This window comes from Camelina sativa, chromosome 19 (genome assembly GCF_030686135.1).
Source record: "Camelina sativa cultivar CO46 ecotype springtype chromosome 19, ASM3068613v1".
In the NCBI taxonomy this organism is placed as follows: domain Eukaryota; kingdom Viridiplantae; phylum Streptophyta; class Magnoliopsida; order Brassicales; family Brassicaceae; genus Camelina; species Camelina sativa.
In genome coordinates this window covers 23,657,327-23,681,807 of record NC_141898.1, presented here as the reverse complement: position 1 = coordinate 23,681,807, position 24,481 = coordinate 23,657,327, and the positions used below count along the sequence as shown (strand labels likewise).

The 24,481-nt window shown below is 37.7% G+C and overlaps 1 protein-coding gene across 1 annotated transcript; it reads right to left on the bottom strand.

The window, feature by feature from the left end:
• Positions 1–18,619: 18,619 nt before the first annotated feature.
• Positions 18,620–21,033, bottom strand: LOC104767075 (prolyl 4-hydroxylase 5). Its single transcript, XM_010491100.2, has 8 exons — positions 20,560–21,033; positions 20,376–20,469; positions 19,901–19,998; positions 19,712–19,809; positions 19,425–19,554; positions 19,152–19,339; positions 18,950–19,060; positions 18,620–18,841 (listed from the first exon to the last, which is right to left on the bottom strand). The coding sequence occupies exons 1-7, from the start codon at positions 20,751–20,753 to the stop codon at positions 18,987–18,989; spliced, it is 876 nt and encodes a 291-aa protein (XP_010489402.2). The 5' UTR covers positions 20,754–21,033; the 3' UTR covers positions 18,620–18,841; positions 18,950–18,986.
• Positions 21,034–24,481: the final 3,448 nt, after the last annotated feature.

The following is a 24,481-nucleotide window of genomic DNA, read 5'->3' as shown; positions in this document are numbered from 1 at the left end:
ATTACACTTGTTGCAGAAGTGTTTCCATGCCAGACACTCAATAAAGGCAAGTGGCAATTCTGCCAAAACAAGCATTTCATTTGAAGCCTCTCTGAAGACACTCTTTGTTATTCTTCCATCTTACAGCTTTCCCTCATTATTAATAACAGCTTGTGTCTGACGCCCAGCCCATGCCTTGTACGGCTTACATATATCCAAATGCTTCTTCAACTTTGAAGTCCCTTGTTTAGTTGGACATACAAAGGACTTTTTGCAATAGTGACAATCACCCATATTTGGATCCTTCACTTGTCTCATGAAATGCTTCCAGACTTCAGACCATTGAGCAGGTAACTTCTTAGGTTTATTGCCATCATCATCACCTCGTGGAGCTTCTTTCCTCTTCCCTTTACCTTTATCACTTGGCGGAGGAGTCTTAAACCTATCTTCATGTCCTTGTTTGTTCTCATCATTGGTGTCTGGAATGTGTGAAGAATCCATCTACAACATTTCAAAGATCATCCATTTCAAAACATGTATGATAATATACAATGCTACTTTTATTCAATAAATGAAACAACAAGAAAGATCAAAGAGAGTGACTATCACACGGTTAGTGAAACTGTTAATGTTGTTGTGAATAAACTTGGAATCAATAGAATAAAAACAAAGGCAAAAGGTTATAGAGTTCACTAAAGAAGAAGCATCAACTTGGAATCAATATAATAAAAACGAAGGCAAAAGTCTCTACCAGAACTCTGGGTTTGTAAACAAAACAGCAAACTTATCGAAATTTTTACATGATTTAAGATATTACTAATTTACCACATTAAGCTATTGAGGGTTGACTTACAAGCCAATTTAGTCTTTTACACCTAATATGCTTTTTCAAAGTCGATTGGCGTGTACTCTTAAATTAAAATATGTAAACATTTCACGGTATAATAGCTTGTTCAAGCAATAAGAAAACGAATTATCTTAGATCTACTGATTGAGATTAAGGAAGAGAATTCGACCCAAAAGATCAAAACTAATGTGAATCAAACAAGTACAAATTCGATCCCAAAAACAAGTACAAAACAAGTATCAATTAAAATCACAACAGGTTCAAGTTCACACTAAATAAGAAATTGAAATTATAATATAAATTAATCAAGAGAGTTTCAGACATAAAACAATCAAAAATTTAAAAAAAAAAAAAAGGAGAATGAAGCTGAAAACCCCGAACACCCAAAATTTTAACATTATATCACATTACATTCGATCCAATATACAAGAAAACCCCAAAATCTCCAAACCAAAAAAAATCTATTTACAAACATCAAATTCGACAAAATAAAAATTCTAAATTAACAGCTATGAACAAAACAAAGATGAGAATTAGACCCAAAGGATCAAAATCAATGTGAATCAAACAAATACAAATTCGACCCAAAAAAAACAAGTACAAAAATAGTATCAATTGAAATCACAATATAAATTAATCAACAGAGGAGACATAAACAAATCAATAATTACAAAAAAAAAAGGAGGAGAATGAAGCTTACAATTGATCGACTTCTAGCTGCCTATGAACAGAGAACCCAAAGATGAAGCTATTGGCGGACTTAGATTTTTCTTTGGGGATCCAGTTTGTGGGTTTTGGTTTATAAAACCAAAAGATTCTTGAAATCGGAAAATATCTGGCAAATTCGACATGGTTATGATTTTTTAGGAAGATTCACAAGGATTTGAAGAGGGAGAATAAGGCAAACGGTTTTATGAAATCAAATCATATGTGATATTGTGTATAATTGTTCTCGTGTATAAACAGGTATCTTCAGTTCCTCGGGTTCGGTTCGGGTAATACCCAATACCGATGGTTATTTGAAAACGAGAACCGACTGGTTATTTAGATAGAATCGGTTCGGGTCGGTTCGGGTATTTTGGGTCAGGTCCTCGGGTTCGGTTTATTTGCCCAGGCCTAAACCAAATGATTTAAATAAAATTATTAACCCAGTCAAACCCGTCCGCTAAGCCATCCCACAATGGGTTTAAATATTTTGAACCGCAAAATATCTTTACATCTGTCTCGCTCGAATTCGTGAGATCTGCGGGTAACCCACATGCATTTCAATAAATCATTTTCTAATATATAAAATATATTTAAAGCTTAAACTTAATTTATATTAATAAATTTGTGTGATAAAGTTTTTAAGAATAACATTTTTTTTGTTACATATGGCATATAGCTGTAAATAATAAATCAAAAATGAGGCTAAATAACTAAATGTATCTCAGCTATAAGTATAATATAATTACTTTTTTTTTTCATTTTTATTGGACTGGATTTTTTTTTAATTTTAAGATTTCTGTAAAAACACTATAACTACATATTTATATATAATGTTTAGCTACATAGTTATCCAAATTATAATACGTATTCATGTTATTTCAATTGGTGATCATAATTATCTTTTGGGAAAATACAGGTATTTTGTTTAGCAAAAGAATAAACGTTGAGCCAGTTTTAAATGATATTCGATTCTTTCACTATTAGAGCATTATAAAATTATTAAAAATGTAACATTATTTATATTTTTGAAAATATGATTATATTATTATATAACAATACATAGTAAAATTAATTTAATTTTAAAAATATGTAGGGAATAATATTTACCAATTTTTGAACTTATAGGAGAAAAATATTGTTTATATAAATAAATTGAATAGCAGCAGTGGCAGTTGACAAAAAAATATATATATAGCATTGGTAGTTTTATGTAATTTTATGAAATACTATAAGTTGCATAGAAACTTGAAAACATCTTATTATATGAAACAAAAAACTTCTCTAAAACATCTTATATTTTGAAACGGAGGGAATTATAAATTAGGTATGAAGCTCTGTGGCGACAACACATCAGCTTTTTCTTCATAATGCTTCTCTTTTAATATATAAAGGATAAGTTGAAAAGTTTTGATTGTAATCTAAAATAAATTGAAAAGTTTACCATGTGTTATTATAGAATACACTCAAGAATATACAAACATATCTCACCAAGATAATACACATATAAACATCACTATTTTCTTTGTTTTCTTGCTTCTTTAAGAAATACACATAAGTTTTTTTTTATCAAATTAAAAATTAACTCATTAACATTTTCAAACTTACTAAGAAATACAAATTCAATTTTAAAGTGGCTAATGCAATGTATTCTTAGTTACTGTTGTTTAGTTGTTGCAAAATTAAAATGAGATATATTCCATGAAAATTAAACTGATAGTTTTATTAACTAGAGAACTTTTAATTTTTGACATCACACACATGCATGTTTTCATAATCTTGATGTTTTGAAATGACAATTGCCATATCAAAAACTTTAATCATGTCAATTTTAAAATGGCTAATGCCGTGTTTTCTTAGTTACTGTTGTTTAGTTGTTGCAAATTTAAAAAGAGATATATTCGATGAAAATTAAATTGATAGCTTTATTAACTAGAAAACTTTTGGTTTTCGACATCAAACGCATGTTTCGATAATTTTGATGTTTTGAAATGACAATTACCATATCAGAAACTTTAATTATAATATAGGGCTTGACTGATTCAAACGCAGCGTTTACAGTTAAGCGGGAGATTGCAGAAATGGGTGGTTGCGGTTTCAACAGTTATTAAGCGTTTTGAATGACTGGCTTAACGTTTTAAAATGAGTGCGTTTGCGGGAGTTTTACGACTGGTTGACCAGCAATGCAATAACGGTTAAAACATAATAAATGTAATATATAATTATATAAATGTTTTACAACACCAAAAAATTTATAAACTAGATTTATAATTATAATTCATTAAAATACTAAAATAATTATTCAAAAACAAATAAATTTTATATTGAAGCGAGAGTTGAGAAAAGTCATTGCTGATTTGTTTGAATATTTTCACAAATAATTTTATTTTCTTAAATTTCTGATGAAATATTATATTTATTTAGATTTTTTTGAACTTATAAGCGATGTGCCATTAAATTTACATCAAGTTTTCTGGGTTATTGTTAGGGAAAAAAGCTTAAGAATACTTCATCTATTTTTTTGTTGGAAGTTTAAAACCTCATCTTTTTTTATTGGAATAAAAATACTTCATTTAATTATTATCGAAAGAAAAATACCTTATATTTGTATTATTGGTAGATTCATACCCATGACTTAACATCCATTAACTGTCGTGACAGAAATATTTAACGGTGTTAAGTTTTAGTTAAAGTGTTTTTACGTACATAACTGAAGAGAACGTTTACAAAACTGAAGAGAACGTTTTCTTGGTCTGCTGGTAAAGGTTATGTGGTATACTAGCCATAATTCGAGTTTGATACCTGGTACATTCAAGTTTTTTTTTTTTTTCCGCGAACACCGGTTCGGAGATCCGCCGGTTTCGTTGGGGTTTGATGGGATTGCCGATTCGATGATAGATTCATTTGGTTTCTTCACCTTCATCATTGTTGAAACTCAGTTTCAACAGTGAATTTGTTTGAAGGGAGAAACAAATTCAATAAGCTTTCTCTCTAAGAAATCAGATCAAAGTGAAAAAATGTAACAACCCGTCCCGCGGAACCTGCTAGCCCTCCGCTAGCCGTCCCCACGGACCCCAAGCTGGCCCTGCAGAGCATCGATCATAACCCATCACTGTGGATATCCAAATCCACCAGTAGGTTATTAGTGCGCCAAGCGTTCCTCGAACCCTGGTCCCCACCCTTTAACAACCTTCCCACATGACAAGTTGTCACCAATTGAGTTGGATATTCACAGTGATGGGTTAGGATCGATGCCCTGCAGGACCAGCTTGTGGTCCGTTTGGACGGGTTTTCACAACAAGCAAAGGGAATTGAAATCTTTTGAGGAAAAAATTAGGGTTTCTCTCAAGAATAATGAAGAATTAAGGTTTTTGTATTGATTGCTGGATAATTTACAATGAGGGAGTATCCCTCTATTTATACTTTTTCATAGATTACAGAATATAATCACTTTCCTAATGAGTTGGCTCATGATTAGGAAAGTTACTTGTTCCTTGCTATGTCAGCCGACGGGCGAGCTGGAGGTCGGTTTCCTGTTCCTGAGCTGGGCTTCTTTAAACTATTGGGCCTTCATTTAACGGTCAAATCCATCACAAGAGCGATCTCCCAGTTTAGATAATCGGTTTCCTTGTTGGTTTAGACTGGTATGTTGGGGATGCCAATTCCTGCACCAACAATTAGTCCCCCCCCAGTTCGGTACATTCAGAAGTTAATTCGAATGTTCGAACTATAGGAAGAGAATATCCGATATAAATCATAAGGAAAATCGAATCCAATCACCTGGATCTCCGCGCCGCTTCGCCATCCATTGCTATCGCGACACGTGTCGGATGTGTTGCTTCAATCAGCTCGGAAGCTGAAACGTCGCGTAGGCTAGGTAGGTTATAATGAATCCGCGTGAAGCTGCCATCTCTCCATTCCTATAAATACCCCACTTTTCTCCTCATTTTTTTTTACTTTTTCGCCTAACGCATCAAGGTATTTGCTCTGTTCTCTCTCCTCTTTTTATTTAGTTAATTTTGTGTTTACAACCTAGTTCTCCGTCTTTCTTCCACACTCTCCGGCAATTCGTCATGGCAAGTCTTCCGAAGAACGTTTCCTCATCCGACACAAAAAGAGACCAACTGATTTGCCAAACTTCCAAGTATAAAACGCCCAGATCGGCTAAGACTTGTCAGGTCGAGGGATCCATCAGATCGATTTGCAGGGCTCAACTCGACCTTGCAGTAATTCCTACCATGCAGGCTCTACCGGTTGGTAATGAGCCGAATTGTGAGGGCAGTGGGAACATTGCACCTCCTTCCATTAACCTTCACCCCGAAGAAGATCGTTTCGTACCTCAAGGGGTTATGATTGTGGATCTTCCACCAGTGCTAGACCACGAAGGTCGAATCGGTGGCGAGAAAACTTTAAGTTCCATCAAATCGGTGAATGCGACATCAAATTCTTGCGGCCTGGGTCGTTACTATCATAACTCCTCGCGATGATCAACGCCCTGGGATTCCTCCGAAAGGGTATGTTTGTCTCTACGAGGACTATTTTAATGATTGCTGCCTCTTTTTCCCGCTTCCAAAGCTGCTAACTTTATATGCTCATCGACGTCGATTAGCGATTTGCCAGCTCGCCCCTGGCAGTATTTGTAACTTCACTGCCGCTCTTACTATTGCAGTGAATGTTGGAATTGAGATCGGAGTTCAATGCTTCGAACACCTGACCAATTTCAAAGCGTTGAAAGTCAAAGGATTCTGGACGGTGAACATGAAGTCGCAACACAACTTCATCCCTGGTCAAAAAATTAGTAACTTTAAGTCCTGGGCCGGTAGTTATTTCTTTGTCCGAGTTGACCAATATTCGTTTGAAGATCCACTGAGCGGGACGCGGAGAGTGTGGAATGATATATCCGGTAGATTTTACATCTTCTGATTTGTTCCGAGCTAACCGCGTCACTTCAAATTGGGTTTTAACTTTCCATTTTTTTTTACAGATCGCCCCCTTTTTCCAACCAGACTAGCCCCTAGATATATTGTGGTTAAAGAAGCTTTATTCTCCGGTTCTAATCGAGAGTGGGGTTTGATTTCCCGTATCCGCGTCGAGCAAGCTATGGGCAAGGCTAGGACAAACTTTCCAAGTTTCGCAAGCTCGCTAGGTAAGACATCAAGGCCCGTCGGAACATCCGTCGTTCTTGGCGATTCTCTTCCAATCGAGAATCCGGTCCCTTCGACTGAAAACAGACCCGACCCCGCATTTGAGCAGATCGGAGAGGAGTTCATCGAGATTGAAGAATTTGAAGAGAATCTGGAAGAGGTCGCCCCAACGGTTTTGGAGCAAGCTGCTCACAAATCGGAGACTGGTGAGAAGAAGAAAAAGAAGAAGAAGAAGAAGAATAAAGGGAAAGAAACAGAGATCCACGAGGATTCCGCTGCCGGTTCACTTCCCAAGGTCACTCACAAGCGTTCAGCCGAAGATGCATATCTTGAATCCGCCGATCGGTTCCGTTTTAAGAGGAGGGATGACCGAAGTAATCTGTTTGCCTTTGACTATTTTGGCGATAGCCCTTTAATCACAAACCGAGTTGCTTCTGGTGAACTTTTTTTGGAACCTGAAGGTCTCTTCTCGGATTCTTCCCGAAACGGACAAGCTGGAGTTTGAGCAAGCTTTCCTCGACATCGCCCAATCTCACCTCACATTTTACATTGTTCTCCCTTGCACCTTGCTTTATCATTTTGTTTTGATGATTTGCGGCTTATATTTTCTTCTCGTATTTATATACAGCTACTCGTATCAATGCACTCACCCAGCTTTATGACAGGTGACTCAAGTCGCTGTCGACGTCTGGGTTCGAGATCAAAAAAATGAAAGAATGTATGGAACAAATCCAGACGACCGACAAGGCCAAAGATGTCAAAATTAAGGAGTTGGAAGTCGTCATTGCCGGAAAAGATGAAACTCTTGCGCAGTCTAGAGGGCAGATTTCCGACCTAGAGTCTCGTGTTTCAACATCCGAAGGGGAGAAATCCGAATTGCAGCAAGTGTGCGATGAGTTGAGATCAAAACTAAAATCTGAAATGAGCCAACTTCGTCAAGATCGTGTGGCGAAAGTTGAACAAACTGCCAAAAAGGCCCAAACTCGACTGGACAAGGTGAAAGCTTATCTGGTTGAACAAGAAGAAGTAGCTCGCCCAAAGAAGGATGTGCTTAATCAAGCTCACAGAGTCGATGAAACTGTGAAGTACTTTCTTGGGAAGGGTGTGAGTATCCCCGATGAACTAATCGCCGAAACCGAGGAAAGAAGAGAAAAGGCGTTTGAGGCCGTCGAAACCTTGGGCATTATTGAGTTAACTGAAGGCGATCTCACCATGTCACCAGATCAGCTCGGATTCAGACTCTTTCATCCTTGCACAGTGGACCCTGATTCCGTCAGATATCAGCATGGATCCAACGCTGGTGTTTTTCAAGCTGACCTTTTCGATCTCCCGGAAGCTTGACGTGATGGCCCTTCTTCTTTCTTTTCCCTCTTTCCTTTTTATTTAAAGACTCCCCCTAGTTTGGGTGTGAAAAAACCCTTGTGTAACATTGCTTGTTTCGTGACCATTTTTATTCCCCTTTTCCCGTTTTTCCTTAAGATTCTTAAGGTATACTTCCTTTCTTAATGAAAAGGAAAATCTGAGGCACGGAAAGAACAATTTTAAAATCCTAAATTTGGAAACCCAACTCCATGTGGGTAGTATAAATATATTACTTCTGTTCTCCCATTCAATCACGAATCTTTGACGAAAATTGAATTTGTTCATAGAAAGATGCCAAACTGTGTAGGCAGTGTTGACCCTCTAGTTGAAATTGGTAACGATGTCCCGACATTCTCGAATGCGGAAGCTATCGAAAGAGGGATGCCCTTTTATCCGAACATTCGAGCCCCATGGATGTTGATGTTCCGTGTTTCTCCAAAGGCGAAGGCGGACCTAGAAAATTTTTTCTCTCGCATCGAAGAACGCCATACTGAATATCGTAACCGTTTAGTTGCAGCGGAACAAACACGGAATGATCTGCTATTTGAGCTAAAGCTGCTCGAATCCCATCCAAGATTCTGGATCGGCAATGGACTTGGCAGGGTGGTAGCTATGCCTCTGTGCTTAGTCGCGTACTGCAACGAGTGCTATTACTCGGCAAACTCAATGTTGGATGACCCAACTTTCTCCCTGAGTGGTGAGTTCGTGCTTTCTAAAGTCAAACCATTCTATATGAACAAATGTGCCGATAATGTAGAAGCTGCTGCAGCTCACACCTTTGTTCGCCAGGTAACGCTCTCGAACTTTGTTTGTATTATTTCTCGGAGATTTTGCTTCCAGATCAAAACGGGATCGATGACCGTCTAGCTGTACTGGAGGTCGAGATCGCCACCTTGAAGGCGAAGAGAAAAAGAAATATTAGTCGTCTCGACGAAGCCGAACAGAAGATCAGTTCAATGGAATCCCGACCTGAAGATTGGGAAAAAACAGGACTTCAGCTGCTTTGGCCCATTCCGAAACACCTCAGGACAGATAGTCGAAAGATTGTAGCAGGGCTCGCCCAAGTTCGTGATAACTAATGTATTTGTAATTGGCAATGTGAGCCCTTTTGTTTGTTTGAATTAATAATAAAATTACCGCGTTTTGGACAAGTTGTGTTTGCAAGAAATAAAGTTTAAACTTTATTCGGAATTTTACACGAGGCGAGACGTCTCCTAGCTTACATCGATTAATTCTTATTGGGTAATTTAACCCAAGCGTACATGCGCTTTGGCGGAGGGCGAAGTACGGGACTTCGGCTTACCTCCTTTGTTCCAGTTCGGAAGCCGGACAGCGAAATTTTATACTATGGGTTCGGCTTACATATCTGTCCAAACCGTAACTTGCGAAACAATTCTAAAAAGAATACTTTGGGTTCGCCTTATATCTCGTTGGAAAGTTATCGCGTAATAACGCGGATCGATCATCTGGCCAGGATGTCGAGAAAATTAGTTCGGCTGCGAACTTGATACACATTCATGTATATGTAGTATTATTATTATTATTTTTGTGCTCATTCCCGAGGCATAACCGCAGCATTAAATGCGGACGCGGTTTCAAAATCCAATCTGATTGGTGGGGAAAATCTCGGGACGCAGCGTGTATCCCCCTTATGATCTGATTGGCGCGAAATTTTCAGGACGCAACGCTTATCTCCCCCTTTCTCACTATAAATAGGAGGAAAGGGGTATGTTGAGCATCTCACATCCAATATTTCAGAAATACAATTGCAAAGCATGCCAATAACAACTCGATCCGCATGGTTGAGGTGAGCGCGAGAGTTAATTGTCGCCGGAGTTAGTGGATTAGACCCCGAAGCATCAGATGTTGCCCCCCTTGGAAGGGACGGTTCCGTCTCAATCTCGCGAACTCGCTACAAAAAGAAACCCGCATGTATCGATCTCGCTGTTCGTATATCAAAGCCTTTCGCCGGAAGTACGATCTCATCTTTTAGCTTTGCCGCTTGGAAGGGACCATTACGGTTCTTGACGAACTTATCGCTGATGGCTTCTTTCTGGCGAACTGGCGTATGGCCCGATTACACGCCGAACGTGCCCAATTTGAAGAACAGGTCGCTAGGGCCATAGTGCCCGATCTACCGGAGGGCGATTACGACCCTCTAGACGATTCGGAACATCTGTTCATCATGGAAATTCCTGTCTATAGAAGTCGCATAGAGAGGCTAAGGTAGTACATCCACTACCTGGAATCTCCGGATCATTTTTTTGGGAAAGCAACACCATAGAAGGTCCATGTGCGTTCCTCGAGAAGATAGCAGCCAAAGGTGTGGAAGTCCCGACAGCTCGGCTGGAAGAAATGAGGCGAGAGCGCCAAGGCTGATGATCGTACCTAGACAGGCTGACTGTGGAAGAACCGTTGGAGTCCGACCTCTCGAGCTCTGCGCCTGTGAACCGTCGAAGAGGTTGAGATCACAGTGGGGCGGAAATATCACTGCAGGTCGTATCCATGAGATCAGAAGGCTAATGAGGTCATCCAAAGAGAACGGTTTTCCTTCTAGTGTCCAGGAAATTCGTTGAACTTTGCATTATTGTTGCTCATTTTTTCTTTTCTTTTCTTTTTGGCGATGTGCCGAAGTGATAGAATTCTCTTTGTATTTGGCGATGTGCCAAACTTGCCTTGTACTTGTTTTGACATAAATAAACATTCCTCTTCTTTTAAAATAAATTTTATTATCTTTCTAGCTGCACCCACTAAATCTTAACAAAAAGACTAGGGACTGTCTACGTACCCGGAACCGGGTTCAAGCCAGTCGTAGTTCATAGTACAAGGGATCTAATAGTAATAATGCTTAAGATGAGTGGCATTCCAAAAGTTTTTGACCTGCACGTCCTCCATGGTTAGGAGTTCATAAAATCCGGGGCAAACCGCTTTGGAAATTAGGTATGGTCCTTCCCAACGAGCGCCGAGTTTACCGGCGTTTTTCTTCTTGGTATTCTCATACACTTCTCGCAAAACCAGGTCGCCTTCGCTAAAACGCGGCTGACGAACAGTCTTTTTATAATACTTGGCTTCAGCGTTCTGATAGTTCTGAATTTGGACAAGAGTTTAATCGCGCAATTCTTCGGTGAAGTCGATTTGATCGAGCATCATGTCGTCATTAAGATCGGAATTGTCGACCATCATGGTGCAGCGAAGTGTAGGCACTCTTGCCTCTGCTCGAGCTAACGCTTCTATGTCGTAAGCCAAAGAGAAGGGAGACTGTCATGTAGATCACCTTGGAGTGGTCCTATAAGACCAAAGCACGCTGTCGAGCTGATCTGCCCAAGCTCATTTCCTTCGTCCGAGACGTTTCTTCAGCCCATCTATTATGGTCTTGTTTATTGCTTCAGCCTGACCGTTCCCCTGCGGGTATCGTGGAGTCAAAGTGCTCAAACGGATATTCCATTTGCTCAGAAAATGTCGAGTGATAAGCAAGGTGAACAGCGTTCCATTGTCAGTGATGATTTCATAGGAGAGTCTGTGACGAAAAATGATGTTTTACCAAATAAAATTGGTCACGTCTAAGGACTGCACTTTGTGGAATGACTCGGCCTCCACCCACTTAGTAAAGTAGCCGGTCAAGACCAAAAGGAAATGCTTCAACTTGGAAGGAGGTAATGGCCCGACGAGATCCATCGCCCATCGCATGAACGAATATGGTGCAGTGACCATGTTTAGCAATTCGGGTGGAACATGTTTAATCGGTTCGTGACGTTGGCAGGTTTCGCACTTCGCTGAGAATGCTTCGCAATCGGCGACCATTGTTGGCCAGTAATGACCGTCCTTTATAATTTTCAATGCGAGCGCACGTCCTCCAGAGTGGTTGCCGCCGTCTCCTTCATGAACTTCCATCATTATCCGTTCTGCCTCTTCTTGATTGATGCAGGTGAGCAGAATGCCAGAGGAACTTCGCCGGAAAAGGCTATCTCTTAACACGACATAATGTGCACATCGGGGTTTCAGTCGTCGAGCTTGCCTATGATCTTCCGGGACTTTTCCATTTGCAATGTACATCTTGATCTCGAGCTGCCAATCTATTGGAGGTTGCGTCACATCAGCCGAACCCTGGACTGGGTCATCAACTTCCATTGGTCTCGCGTCGTTGTGGATAGTGAAGGTTAGGCCTGCTTGATCGATGCTAGGCGTTTGCCGACGTGGTTTTGCTCCATATGGTTTTGCTCCACGGAACCTTGACTAATGAGAACAAGGTGAACTGCTCTGAAAGGGTTCGGATCAACTAACGATACACTCCCACACGTTCATTCTTAGCATCGTATTCTCCGCTGAATTGGCTGACCACGAGTTGTAAATCGCAGAAGACTTGGAGGATGGTTACCCTGAGTCCTTGTGCCAGCCGCAGTCCAGCCAAGACAGCTTCGTATTCTGTTTCGTTGTTCGACGCCTTGAAGCCGAGGCTCAGAGGTTGCTAGAGGACTTCGCCAGTCGGTGATCGGAGAATGATCCCTACGTCGGACCCCTGATTGGAAGAAGAACCATCGACAAACAGCGTCCAAGGTTTTTCCTTGGATATGGCTTCTTCGAGTTCAGGAGACAGCTCCGTGATGAAGTCTGCTAAGACCTGCGATTTTAGGCTTGGGCGAGAATGATATTCGATATCATACTAGCTTAGCTCGATTGCCCATTTGGCGATTCTCCCGGACTGAAGAGGGCTATGAAGAACAGTCTGGATCGGTTGATCGGTATAGACAACGATGGAGTGCGACTGGAAATAAGGCCGGAGCTTCCGTGCAGCGACGACTAAGGCTAGGGCCAGCTTTTCCAAGGTCGGATAACGTGTTTCCGCATCATTGAGAGCTTTACTTATGTAAAAGATTGGTTGCTGATCGTCGCGATCATCTCGGACCAGCACCCCGCTAACTGCCGAACTGGAGACGGAGACATAAAGATATAATGTTTCCTCTTCCTCAGGCTTAACGAGTAATGGTTGGCTGTTCAAGTACTCTTTGAGCTGTCCGAAGGCAAACTCGCAGACTTCGACCTAGCGAAAATCCTTGTTTCCTCGGAGGAGTTGGTAGAAAGGAAGACATTTGTCCGTAGACCGGGCGATGAACCGATTCAGGGCGGCTATCCGACCTGCCAGGCGCTGAACTTCTCGCTTATTGGTCGGAGATGGGAGTCCTAGTACCGCTTCGATTTGCTTTGGGTTTACTTCAATCCCTCGCTCAGTCACGATATATCCTAGTAATTCACCCGAGATGACGCTGAATGTGCATTTGGTCGGTTTCATCTTCATCTGGAACTGATCCAAGATGTCGAAGCATTCGGCGAGGTGTTGGACATGCTGTTCCGCTATCAAGGATTTGACTAGTATGTCATCAATATAGACTTCCATCGTCTTTCCTAACAGGTCGGCGAACATTGTATTGACCAGGCGCTGATAAGTCGCCCCCGCATTCTTTAGCCCAAACGGCATTACCTTATAGCAGTAAGTCCCTCTATCCGTAATGAATGCGGTCTTCTCGCGATCTGCTGGACTCATTGCGATCTGATTGTATCCCGAGAAGGAATCTATGAACAAAAGTAGCTGGTTTCCCGCGGTGGCTTCTACAAGTCGATCAATATGCGGTAGAGCAAAGCAATCCTTGGGACAGGCTTTGTTAAGGTCAGTGAAATCGACGCACACTCTCCATTTGCCGTTCTTTTTCTGGACCACCACGGGATTTTCTAGCCAGTCAGGGTATTGCACCTCCATCATCTGGTCGGCTTTAAGGAGTCGCTCGACTTCGTCTTGCACCGATTTAGCCCAATCAGATCCGAGACGCCGGCACTTCTGCCGGACTGGTTTGAACGTGGGATCGGTGTTTAGTTTATGGCAAGTAACTGAGGGATCGATACCGACCATATCTTTAGTGGACCAGGCGAACGTCGAGAATCTGGACTTCAGGAAAATTATCAGTTCGGTCTTGATCTGATCTTCTAGTTCGGCTCCAATCCCAACCGTCCGGGAGGGAACCATTTTGTCAATGTTGACCTGGATAATTTGGCATCCCGTGGACTTTATCCGATCTCGCTCGGGCTTCTGGAGATCGACCAGGTGATCCCCACTCTGTAATTGTTATGCTTCTTCTTTCTGTCGCTGCTTTTTCTCGAGAACAGAGCAGGTCCCAGCCATCTTCTGACCGCCATAGAGCGTGTAAATCCCAGTAGCATTTGGAAACTTAACGCAGAGGTGATAGGTGGAGGGGATTGCTTGCATCGAGTAGATCCAAGGCAAACCCAAAATGGCGTTGTAAATAGGCGGTGCGTCTATGACCCCGAACTTGGTCTTGCGAGTTATTCCGCCGGTGCGGACTTGCAGCTTCACGTCGCCCATTGACATCTTGGCTACTCCATCGTATCCGGTCAGTGTTTTGGACTCCGGTTTGATCTGCTCCGGTGTTATGCCCATTTTTTCCAACGTTTGCCAGAACAGGACGTTGACCGTGCTTCCAGTGTCGACTAGGACTCGCTCCACGTCGAATTCGTCCATTGTGACTTCTACAACCAGGGGGTCGTTATGAGGATGGTGAATTCCTTTAGCATCCTTGGTTGTAAATGTAATGGGGTCGGTATTAAGCGGTTCTTCCTCGGAGATCGCCTGGACACTACAGATTTGGCGCGCTCGTTTCTTCAGGGCACAGACGGAGTCCTTACATTCTTTGGTTTGACCAATGATCTTGGAGATGCGACCCCGAGGTGGAGAGTTTGTACGCTCATCTTGCTGTCCCTTTTGGCGTTTCGGCGGTCCCGGGAGCCCTTCCGACGGCGTTGGATTGTTCTGTTGCGCAACGGGAGGCGGGTGTTGCTGCTCGTTCGGCGCGTACCTTGGAAGATTATTGCCCTTCTGACCTCGCCCAGGGTTGGATCGTCCAAATCTCCCTCCGCGACCTCTTCCTCCACTTCTGTCGCGGAAGGCTTTAGGCTGATAGACAACCTTAATCTCGCCGGACAAATACTTTTCGAGTAGATAATTAGACAGGTGTTTGCACTTAGCTGTGGAATGGCCTGAGAACATATGGAAATCGCAATACAGTTCCGTTTGTGCATCTGGAATTGTGTTGTCCTGTCCCTCATCTTCGGTGATCGCAGTGACTACGCCACACTTAGAATCCCTCGGCTCGTGATGCTTACGGGGCTCCTGGTAATTGTCTCGACAATGCAGCGTTTGCGGGAGGTAGCGGGAGAACCAATCAACACCATAGTTTGAATGTTTTTTATCTTTACTACTATGGAATCTTTTTGTCCAAAAATTAAAATAAAAATACTACTATAGAATCTTGAATTTATATATATATATATATATATATAATATTTTGAACGAAATTGTGTAATAACTAATAAATCATTTCAGATTTGGGTAAATGAGTGATAGACATCTTAATAAATATGAAAATCTGCTCCACCTGATTGTTGTTTAGATCGATTGATTTTTAACGTTTCTTCTATCCTTTTTTCCTTAACCCCGGCTAATGGACTTCACATTTGTCTAACGATCAGCTTGGTATCTGCTGAAACGGAGTGGATACCCAATATTTCAAATTTTAATGTTTAAGGGTTTGAATGGTTATTCCGTACACTCCATACTACATAGTGCGTACTAACATTTTAGTATGGAGTAGAATGGACTGTAGTATGGAGTAAACAATGGTATGCACAACACCATACAATAGTATGCATAACACCATACCATTATGAATAGTAAAAATCAGACTATAGTATGGAGTGGTGTGTACAAAAGATTAAAAACAATTTTAATAATATTTTTAATCATAGTTAACTAATAACTATTACAAAATATTTTTAAAAATTACAAATCAAAATCTATTATTTCGATTATCCCATAACATATCAGCAATATTGTATCGTATGTTTGCCATATATGGTCTATCTTCTCTCTCGACCTCATCGTGTTCATTTGAGTCATTTTGCTGTTTTCTATATGCACTTCTGAAGAATCTTAAAAAAATCTGTATCCGAAAAAATCAAAACTCTAATAAAGTTGTGGAGTCCCATCGTGGCGATAATTACTCTCTTTTGTACCTCCAAACCATATCTAGGATCATCCCTAAGAATCCTTCACTTCTTCTTCCATACTCCAAAAGTTCTTTCTATAATAGAATGTAAAGATGCATGAGATTTATTAAATAACTCTTCTTTGTTCACTGGCGGAGGACCGTTGTTAAACTGTGACAAGTGGTATCTCACAATCCGATTTCGTGATGATCTGTAGGGAGCTAAGAAACCTTGCTTATTTGGATATCCTGAATCCACCACATAATATTTATCTCCATGAGACAATGAAAATTCAGGATCACCATCTTGAGCGAGTGAGAGTACTCTTGTGTCGTGACATGAACCGGGTGCTCCATTCCAAACATATGTGAATAGCATATTCATATCACATATTACCAATACATTGAAGCTTATTCTATCATGTGGACTCCAATACATGGCTTGCAGTTCAGGCTTGACTTTAACATATACATGAATGCCATCCATTGCCCCCAACAAATCCACTAAAAAAATACCAATATCGTCGATCCGCTTGAAGATTTTGTGGAATCCGACCATCACGCTAAACTTCATTATGCACATGATTTTAAAGCTAGATAATTAAATAAAACTTGAATCTGTTGACGAAGAAAAAAAAAAAAAAAAACTTGAATCATTAAAAGTTACCCGTCTACGTTAGACCATGGGCATTGGTGTAGAACACATTTTGGTCCCTCAAATATAATAAAATTATTTTCAGAGTTTCTTAAATTTAGTATGAGCATTGGTGAAGTTGTCCCTCAAATATAATAACATTAAAAACATAAGTGGCATAGTGGTGAAGTTGTCACAACAATGAGGACCACGGTTCGAACCTCCAATATGCGAATTTTTAATTTGTTTCCCCTTAGCGAAAGGGTAAATATGTAACTTCGTCCAGATCATCTTCTTCCACCTATCAACCCTAATGGTCGATTCATGTTTCCTGCGTTTTTTTATCTTCTGTTTTTTTGATTTTCTTTTGTTTACTATCATTTTTTCACATATCTTAACCCAAATAGCATAGATCTACCTTCCGTCTATAGATTCTTGACAAAAAATTGAGTTTTATAAACTTTTTTCTCAGGCCGATTTTTCTACCGATTATGACCAAATCGCGGCGATTAACCACCGCCCACCGCCTCCACGCCGCTTAAACGGCCACCGAGTCTGACTTTTAGAACACTACAAACATCGAAAATAAAAACAACCAACACCAAACACACAGATGCTGCCACGTGTAACGAAGGACACAACAAAGATCGTCCCGTTTGGAGGAACGTTTCTTCGATAATCTGCATATTTCGATTTAAATTTAAAATTTTAATAGTGAAGGACGGACCAAACTAACGCTAATGCACATGCTCTTAGGAGGATCCATGTCTGCATTCACATTACGACCTTGTGACGACATATCTATAATCACAAACAATATTATAGCTCATCATGACTAATATTATAACAATATTATAATATCTGTAATCACAAACATATCTATAATATTATAACAATATTATAACAATATTATAATATCTATAATCACAAAGATATCTATAATATTCTAACAATATTATAATCACAAACATATCTATAATCACAAACAATATCACAAACAATATTAACTAATAAAATTCTCTAATATCTAAAATTAACTAAAAAATTACTTGTGAATTATGACTAAAAAATTAACTAATAAAATTCTCAAATATCTAAAATGCTCATCATGACTAAAAAATTAACTAATAAAATTCTCAAATATCTAAAATTAACTAAAAACTTACTTGTGAATTATGACTAAAAAATTAACTAATAAAATTCTTAAATATCTAAAATGCTCATCATGACTAAAAATTTAACTAATAAAATTCTCAAATATCTACTATAAACTAAACTAAAAAGAAAATGAGGTGAGAAAATAAAACTTACTTGTGAATTTGAGATGAGATAATGGTTGATCCAAAATAGTTTTCTAAGATTGAAGAGCTTCAATGATAAGAGAAGAGAGTTCTCTCTAGATTTTCTAAACTTTACGTGAACCTAGTTTTTGTTTTTGGGAATATGATTTTTTGTTATGAATTTTAACATTTATGAATGATCATATATATACACATTTTTTTAAAGTACAAAGAAACACAAGTTCAACCAATAAGATGAAAGTAATCGGATTCAACTAATTTATAGCACGTTTTTACCCAACTTTTACTGTTGGTATAGAGTTGGTACGGAGGTTTAAAGAAGTAAACAGAAAAAATCGGACCAATAGTATAATTCACACAGTACGCAATTTATTTTTAAATTGCAGACTAGTATGGAGAAGTGCATACTAGTCTGGAATGGTGAATGGCCAATTAACTGCAGACTGGTCCGACTTTAGTCCGTCCGGAGCGTACTGGACAACCATTCACGGCCTAACCTTTTCATGGATACATCAAACTTTCTAATTTGTTTTCTTTTGATCACTCATGAAAATGTATGGAAAAAAATACCATAAAGAAAAATATAATTGTGCATGTAAACGGAAAATGTATGGTTGTATTGAGTTGTTGAAGTTACAAAACTCAGATCCGAACATGTCCTTACAGTAAAAATAATCCAAATAGTTCAAAGGAAAAGGTTCAAATGTCCCCCATGAAAGAACAGCCTCCAATGTCCAAAAGATCTCTCATTTCAAAAGGGGAATACACATTACACCTGTTTAACTGTATCCACACATATTTGAAGTTTCCGTGAAAACCTACAGATTGAAAAAAAAGGATATGTGAGTTTGAATATTATTGAGTTAAAGACTTGAGGCAATCTTGAAGATGTCATTTGATAGATAGCTTGAGATTTAAGAGGTTACCTCCTCAAATTTTTAGCTTTTCGTGTTTTTGTTTCTCTCAAACCTTGAACTCGTGGACGTGGAACCATTTCGTGGATGACCATTTGTTTCCTTTCACCACTGGACATCCACCTGAAAATCACAGCATAGGATATTGAAGTTTAGAGACTGATATTATTAGCTTCAAGAGAGTTTTGGGTGTTGAATCTATTAAGTCTCTTACCGTGCAAACTTGAAGGGTCTAGAGAGGCATCAGGCCTCATGTTCCAGAAAAGTAAAGCATCTCGCTTCTTTGGTAGAACAGATAGTCCTTCTTTGCCACATTTTGAGAGCTCGTTCCACCATGGGACTGCACTAATGTTTCCTTTTGCTGCAGGGAACACAGTCTCGCCACCATCATCGACATCCGAGCTAAAGTAACGTGTTTTAATAAAACAAGATTAAACACAGAAGTTCTCTGAGAAGAAAGGACACTTGACTTTTGTGAATTACTTACAGGTACATAAGCACAGTAGCTATACGTTGTCCTCCGTTCTTGGTGTTGAACTCATCTAAGAAATAGTCATAGTGAGGCTCATACTTCTGCCCAACTTGGTAGTGAAGAACTTGAAGACCTTCTCCATTTTCTATAAAACAAAAGAGCGATCCACAAACTCACAAAAGGCTTTCCAAAGTAAACACAACTCAAGATAGCAAGAGTAACTGCAACCAGTGTTCTTAAGATGTTTCAATACTTCCTACAGCGCATCAAAGTACTGGAGAACTAAAGCAAAGGGCACTTACCAACAGGAATGAAGGTGAAATCTGAAATCCTTTTCTCAATCACCTCGACAACTTCGTCATGTCCTCTTCTAAGGAAAGTTCCTGAGCTAGTTCTTACTCTGCACAGGATTGATACAGCATTAATTAAAAAAAACAACAAACCTTTTCCAAGTTAAACTAGAAGTAAAAAAGGAAAGAGTGGTTACAAACCTGCTACCTTTGCTCCCACCAGTTTTCTCATCAACCACAGTTGACTTAACCATGCTCGGTTTCGCAAGGCTGATCAAGTGCTCACATTCTTCATTGGTCTAAAAGATACAGAAATGAAAAAGAAAGTTCAAGATCACATCTGAAAAATCACGTTCCCAATTCTTCATTGTTTCCATCCCTCTAAGCCATTTTCACTGAACATTCCCAAATGAAAGATTCAAGGAAATCTAAAACCTAAAACTGTAGTGCAGAACAAAAGTCAACTCAATCCATCAAAACATAGCAAATTTCACACTTAGAAACAACATTTTCACTAAACATTCTTCAATGTAAGATTGAACAAGATCAAAGTCAACTCCAACGATAAAAATTTAGAAACAAGAAGATCAATCTCAAACCTCTTTATCTTGCCTAACAAGAAATACGAACCTAAAAGAAGCAATCAAACTCCAAATCAAATCAAAGAGAAACTCACCAAGAAATTGTGATATACAACAGCTCGAGGCTCCCAAGAAATCACTTCAACCCAACGTTCACCATTCCCTTCCTCATCTCCATAACTCGTCTCACTAACAAACAACAAACAAACCCAAATCATAAAAATCAAAACTTTACAATCAAAATCAAAAAAACCAGATCGAGAATTTCCCAAATCAAACCTCTTGTGTACAATGTTGGTCAAATCATTCGTCTTGGATGAGTTTCTATTAGCATTAGGAAGTGACAAAATCCCTAATCCCAGAAGAATCAGAATCACTACGAGCAGAAGTATAAGCACTGTGAACGCTTGAATCGATCGTGACGGAGTCTTTCGCGGCTGATAACGAAGATGTTGCTTCGATTTTGACGCCATTTTGGTCTTTTTACGATCTTTTTTCTGTAAAAATGTTTGTTTGGTTTCTTTTAAGATCTAAAAGAAGAACATTGGACGAAGCTTAGATTGAAGTTTCCTTATTTCTATATAGTAATAATATGAAGAAGAAGAAGAATTTTGTTTTATAGTTATCTTCTGTGATTGAATGATTCCTTCTCTTCTTCTTCTTCTTTGTCTTCGTTCGTCTCTTTGTGTGCGTATTTGTTAGATACAGACAAAGTTAGGAAGGTGGCTTTGACTTTTTCGAATTTTTGGACTCGGTCTTTTATTTTCTTCTTTTTCTGGTTTTGTTCCCGATACCTTTTGTTTATTCAGAATTTACCCCGTTTGTTTTGTCAAATTGTGTCACATTCAATAATTTTGACTTTCCAGTTTCCACCATTACTCAAATGTAATTATTGGTCATAAGCTCAATGTTTAGACATGTTTCTCACAATATTTAGCATCAAACTAGATTTGTTTGAAGAGAAAAAAATGATTTGACTGTGAAATTGTGTGGGATTGTCATAGTTGTGAATGGTGATATGAAATTTAATCTGTTTTATTTTTGTAATGATTGAGGTCTATTTCGTATGCATTAGAGTACTTTTGCAAAACATCATTACATAAACTAAAAGATGAAAAAGGTTAAATTTGCTAACCTTATTAGTTATTAGACTCTTCTAGACTATAGTCACTATATAGTTACTTCGTTGGGAGATTTATGAATGAAATTTTTCCGTTAGGATTTGCTGCGGTCTATTTCAAATTGCTAAGTATTTTCGAGATTTCGAAACCTAAATTATCTATTAGGCTAAAGTCAATATTGGAACAGCACATGAGTCTCTCCCACTTTGTTTTTTGGTCCACTATTGTAAACAAAGTTTTATTATTTTCCTATATGTTGTCTTATAAACTGGATGTGCTTAGAACATGTTAGACATTATTAATGCATGATATGGTCACTTCTTTTAAGTTTATTTATTTATCGTAAATTTAGATGGTCAACTTTTTTTTAACCATTATTGTTTATTATAAACAAGTCAATGACATGTATTTCCATCGTTTCATATTAAGTGTTATAATTTAAATTTTATTTCATAATAGTATATTTTTAACCTTTCGATACAAATATTTGATAAATTTCTAATATTGTTCATCACATTTTAATATTGACCAATGACAACTTCAAACCGATCATCAAATACCGTATAGTACAGCCGCATGAAAGCCTTAAGCAAACCTTATTTTAAACTCTAATACACATTTTCATAATTTTTCATCACCATTGAAGTTATAAAAATGATAGTGAAAATAATGTTAAATATTACGAAAAATATAAACCTCATATGAACTTCATTTAACCACCTTGTCACAATAATTGGTTTTTTTTATAAAAAAGAGCTTAATTTATTATTTATATATGTGAGAAGTTGTGAAATTTAAGTTGATTGATTGTGTTGATTTGTAGGTAATTTTCGAGCTTCATGCATTGACTTGAATAATACAAACTTTAGAAATTGTTGGTTGCTTCATTAATTGATATGATAATTGCATAAAAAATTATTAGTACAAATTTTTATGATACAAATTCACTATTCTTTTATGGAAGAATCTCCGGTCTCAGTATTCACCAAGTCAAACAATTTTTGTTCATGGATTGTACAACTCAAATCGTCCTCATTTATATAAATACTAGGTATGGACCCGCACATACGTGCTGAATTGATTTAAAAAACTAAGTTTACTATAATTTATGTAATATCTTATATATGTATAGAGTTATGTACATACATATATTTATTTGTTACAACATTTATAGTTCAAACTTATATTAGTTTGGTTTCATTCAGTTTGTGATGTTTGAAATATATAATAAATGTTTCAGCATAAAATTAGGATTCACCAAACGACAGACCCAAATCGAACGTGAATTGGATTAGTGATTGATCAGAGTTGTATTAAACTCGTGAATAATGAAACGGATAAAAACTGTAAAAAAATATTAAAACTTCAAGAACCAAATTACCTAAATTGTTAAGCGGGTCAAATAAGTCCCAATAGCTATACCCCTAAGAGGTATAATATTTATTTATCTGTAAAAACTTGTCTTTCAAAACCCAAAAATTAAATATATGCATTTGGTCTATTCATGTCTATTAAAAATTATTATAAGATTTTAATACTATATGTTATAAGATTTTAGTACTATATATATATATATATATATAAGATAATATATATCTGAAATATTTGATAATAATATATATCTAAAAAACGTTTACACTGGTAACTTGTCCTTAGAATATTTGACCACCATTAAAATTTCCACTGGAAATTAGCATCTATTGTATTGTTTAAAGGTGTATTAACATGTAATAAGAAGACAGTTCCGTAGGCATAAATGAATTTAAAAAATTCCAATACATGATAAACATAAATGAATAAAAAAAATTATTTATAACACCATACGTGATAAACATACACTGCATTTGGAGTTAGAATGGAGTTTGATGTTTTGACATCCTTAAAGATAAAATCTCTCCTTTGGCCAATTGTTCACAATCTGAACTATAATATATGGGAATAGAAGAAATAAACCAGATTACAATGTATTTGAAAAGAAAACTGAGATAAATTAAGTAAATAACATTTATAAAACTATATATTTCCTTGTGAATGGATCAATAAGCGACTTGTGATCAAGTGTTATCGGTGAAACCAAAAAACAATAAGAATAGGCATCAAAATTAGTAGAATGTGGTAATATACATAAGAAAAACTTATGTGATTGACTTTAAAATTTTTCTTGATTGGTTGTGAGGTTTTCGGCGTCGACGTATGCATAGTATTTATAGGAAATAACTTGTACTCAGAGTTAGGCTTACAACTATTATACTATTATTTTGTGATCGAAGAAATCATGAAGTAATATATAATTAGAAAGAAAAAACCAAATGTCACATAAATATAGAGTAGAAACTCATAAAATGATAGTTTTGTGTAAAAAAGTTAAGGGAAACAAAGCTTACGTTATCTTGTATCAACTTATGCTCTGACTTCTTGATGCATGCTAGACTTCATCTCTCATACCATACTCTTATGGCCGACTTCAAGTCATCCATCCTGATAAACCTACGTAGCGAAATACATAAGTCAATATAACAACATCACCACTTATGATTGAAAATTAATAACTAACAAAAGAAATAATACGATTAAAAAATAATTTAAAGAAAAAATCGTAGTAAAAATGATGAGAAATAAGATTTAACCTTTAAACCCAAAGAGAAAGAACTCCATTATCTTCAAAATTCTTGAGTGGTTTTCATGTGAAGATCAATGACATGTTCGAAGTCAAAATCTACTAACAACGTTTTTATTATAAAAAATGATTCCTGCAACACAAAGACACACTCTATGTTAGTATCCTAAACGAAAAGAAAAAAATAAGCACATGAAATAGAGAGAAAAAAAAACGACGACAGTAATTAAGTGATTATAAAAACAACGTCGAATAGCCTTTTATATTAGGAAATAGAATTGCAGAAACAAAAAATTTGGAAATATTGGGAGATATTATTATTTACTATTTAATGGATAAAGGAAAAAATTGAAATTTTTATTATTTTAAAAATGTTTTGAACACAAATCTGTAAGATTTTTTTATAAGGCACCAAAAAAAAAAAATATAAGGCATATGATGATCTTATTTTAAATTTCTGAAA